Genomic DNA, 2,500 nt, shown 5'->3' on the forward strand with positions numbered 1-2,500 from the left:
GCAGAGACATGGAGGACGCCATGCCACCGCCCCACACAGCAGTCAACCAGCCCCACGTTAACACAGAACAACACTTAGTGCCAGGCAGCCTGCAGTCTGCGTGCTGCTAACATCGCCTGTGTGTGCGTGCTTCTGGACCGTGCGATTGGCTGGTTGAAGTGATGTATGCGAGTGTGTTGTGTGTGCGTGTGTGTGTGCGTGTGTGTGTTGTGTGCCAACTAAGTGTATCTTTGAGTGGACCGTATGAATGATTAATGTGTGTGTCTAAGATTGGACAGTAGAGATAGCAGTCTTTCTCTCTCTCAAAGTGTATCCATGTGTGTGTGTGTGTGTGTGTGTGCGTATTGACAGTCAGTGTGTATGTATTATTTCTTTATCTAGCGAGCCACGGTTAACTGTATTTGTGTGTGTGTGTGTGTGTGTGTATTTGCATGTCTGGGTGTGTGTGCGTGTCTGCTATGAAGCAGTATCTCGCACGTTTAGAGAGTGGCACAGTATCCCTACTGTAGCTCTGATCCCACGCCTCCCTCCCTCCCTCCCTCTCTCTCTCACCCTCTCCCTCCCTCCCTCTCTCCGTCCCTCTCTCCAACTTGTTAACAGCGCTCTCTTGCTCACATGGCCCGGTCTAAAGAGTATTCATCACGGAATCACAATTACTTCGGCTGCGCGTAATTTTCCAGCTGTTTGAAAGAGCACTCACCCACCTTGGGGCACAGCTTTAATTAAACCCAGGCAGCGACAGGCAGGCAGGCAGGCGAGGCTCAGCTCTGTACGGTGCTACGCTGTCTGCCTGCCCGTCTTCTCTGCTCCTGTCCACAAGCAAGGCTGGGGCCCGGGCACGCAGAGTGAGGCTCTGGCCCCCCCTGTGGCCACTGGCGGGAACTGCAGCAGCAACAGGGCTTCTCAGCTGAGGTATCCTGAGTTAGTGTTAGTGTGAGTTTTGGCGTGATCTTGGCGTCAAAATAAGCATTTTATGTAAAAATGAGCACTTCACTACTTTAAGCACGTTCAGTAGTTTTGGGAGACTTGATGGTTATTATAAGTCCCGTCTAACCTATGAGCCGGATTGAGCAGGATGGTACAGACTGGCCACACTCTTGTCTTATTCCCATGCTATGCTCAGAGACTGTGGTGAGCAGGCTTCCGGTTGCTCGCAGAGGGTGTTTTCGATTGGCCGAGGGGGAGTTTGGGTCCGTTTTTAATTGGATGGTATAAACGGCGGAACGGAACGCTTCCTGGTTCTCAGCTAAACGATTAGCGAGATCAAACGCTACACTAATTGATCTGACACAAAGTGAACCAAACGAGAACAGCGTCGGGGCAACCAGACACCCCCCCACCCCGCCCACCACCACCCCCGCAGGAATGTGCGTTTGTTTGTGTGTGTGTGTTTGTGTGTACCTGTGCGCGTGTGTGTGTGAGACTGTGCGCTGGCCTGCGTGCCTTACCTCTCCTATCTGCGCATGCGTCTCGTCGACGGACTTGGAGTACAACTGGATGATCTCCTTCATGTGAACAATGTGGCTCTCTTCAATGTCCTGGAATTTCTGTAACAGAGCGAGAGAGATAAAACATGTCCGGGTAAGTGAGCAATAAATCATCCGTTTTATTGGGGGGGGGGTTGAAAAGCGACGGATCCAAGTCCAACCAAATCCGCTGTATTTCATCAGCGGATTTGGCAACGCAGCGTGGGGGGACAGCAGCCGGACACGTTCCAGCAACGCTGGACGAGCCAAGTGTCACAGGAAGAGGATAGAGGACAGACACACACACGCTCGCACGGACGGACGCCTCGGTGACGCGGCGCAAAACGTGGGAGAGCGCTTCCTCCCTCCGCGCCCTCGACACTTCCTGTGCGCGTCGCCGCTAGCTGGGTGGTCCGGGAGGACTACAAGTCACACCAGCACCCCCCACCCCACCAAACACAAGACGGCAATTATCCGGGGTGGGCTGTCCGTGGGAGCCGTGCGGCGAGACTCATCCCCGGGCGAGGAGTGGCCCGACGGGGGCCTGCGGATGAGCGCGGGGTGTTTAACTCCCATCTGGGCCCTGGTGAGCCGGGGTGAACCCACCAGGACGCCTGTAAATAACCGCCGACTGCAAACACGCCGCGCCAAACGGTGGTGGACGCGGGCGCCCGCGAGTGCGTTTCAGGAAGGTGCGGACGCGTGCCGCCTCCGAGACATACTTGCCAACCCTCCCGATTTTCGCGGGAGACTCACGATTTTCAGCGCCCTCTCCCGGTTTTCTCCCGGGGTCATATTTCTCCCACATTTCTCCCGATTTCTGACAATCAGATTTACTCACGAGTCACGACCTGTTTCATTCTAACATAACGCTCCAAATTTGACTGTTTCCGCTCAGACTTCAATACAGCTACACCGTTGTTTGGTTTCCATGGTAGCTGTGTAGTCGGCGCGTGCGCTACAGGACTTTCTCCCTGAGGATCTAGCGTCTACCGTCTCTTGACTGACAGAAGAGAGAATGAGCTCTTCAAAGA

The 2,500-nt window shown here is 54.4% G+C and overlaps 1 protein-coding gene across 3 annotated transcripts in view; it reads right to left on the bottom strand.

Annotated features, from left to right (window-relative positions):
* The window catches only part of fcho2 (FCH and mu domain containing endocytic adaptor 2), a 43,876-nt gene that overhangs the window by 27,634 nt on the left and 13,742 nt on the right, over positions 1-2,500 (bottom strand). For all 3 annotated transcript variants that reach the window (XM_084442095.1, XM_084442096.1, XM_084442094.1), the window contains exon 7: positions 1,449-1,547. In XM_084442095.1, coding sequence (XP_084298221.1) covers positions 1,449-1,547 — 99 coding nt within the window. The remainder of the gene's footprint in view (positions 1-1,448; positions 1,548-2,500) is intronic.

Source organism: Borostomias antarcticus (genome assembly GCF_949987555.1).
Source record: "Borostomias antarcticus genome assembly, chromosome: 8".
Lineage (NCBI taxonomy): Eukaryota > Metazoa > Chordata > Actinopteri > Stomiiformes > Stomiidae > Borostomias > Borostomias antarcticus.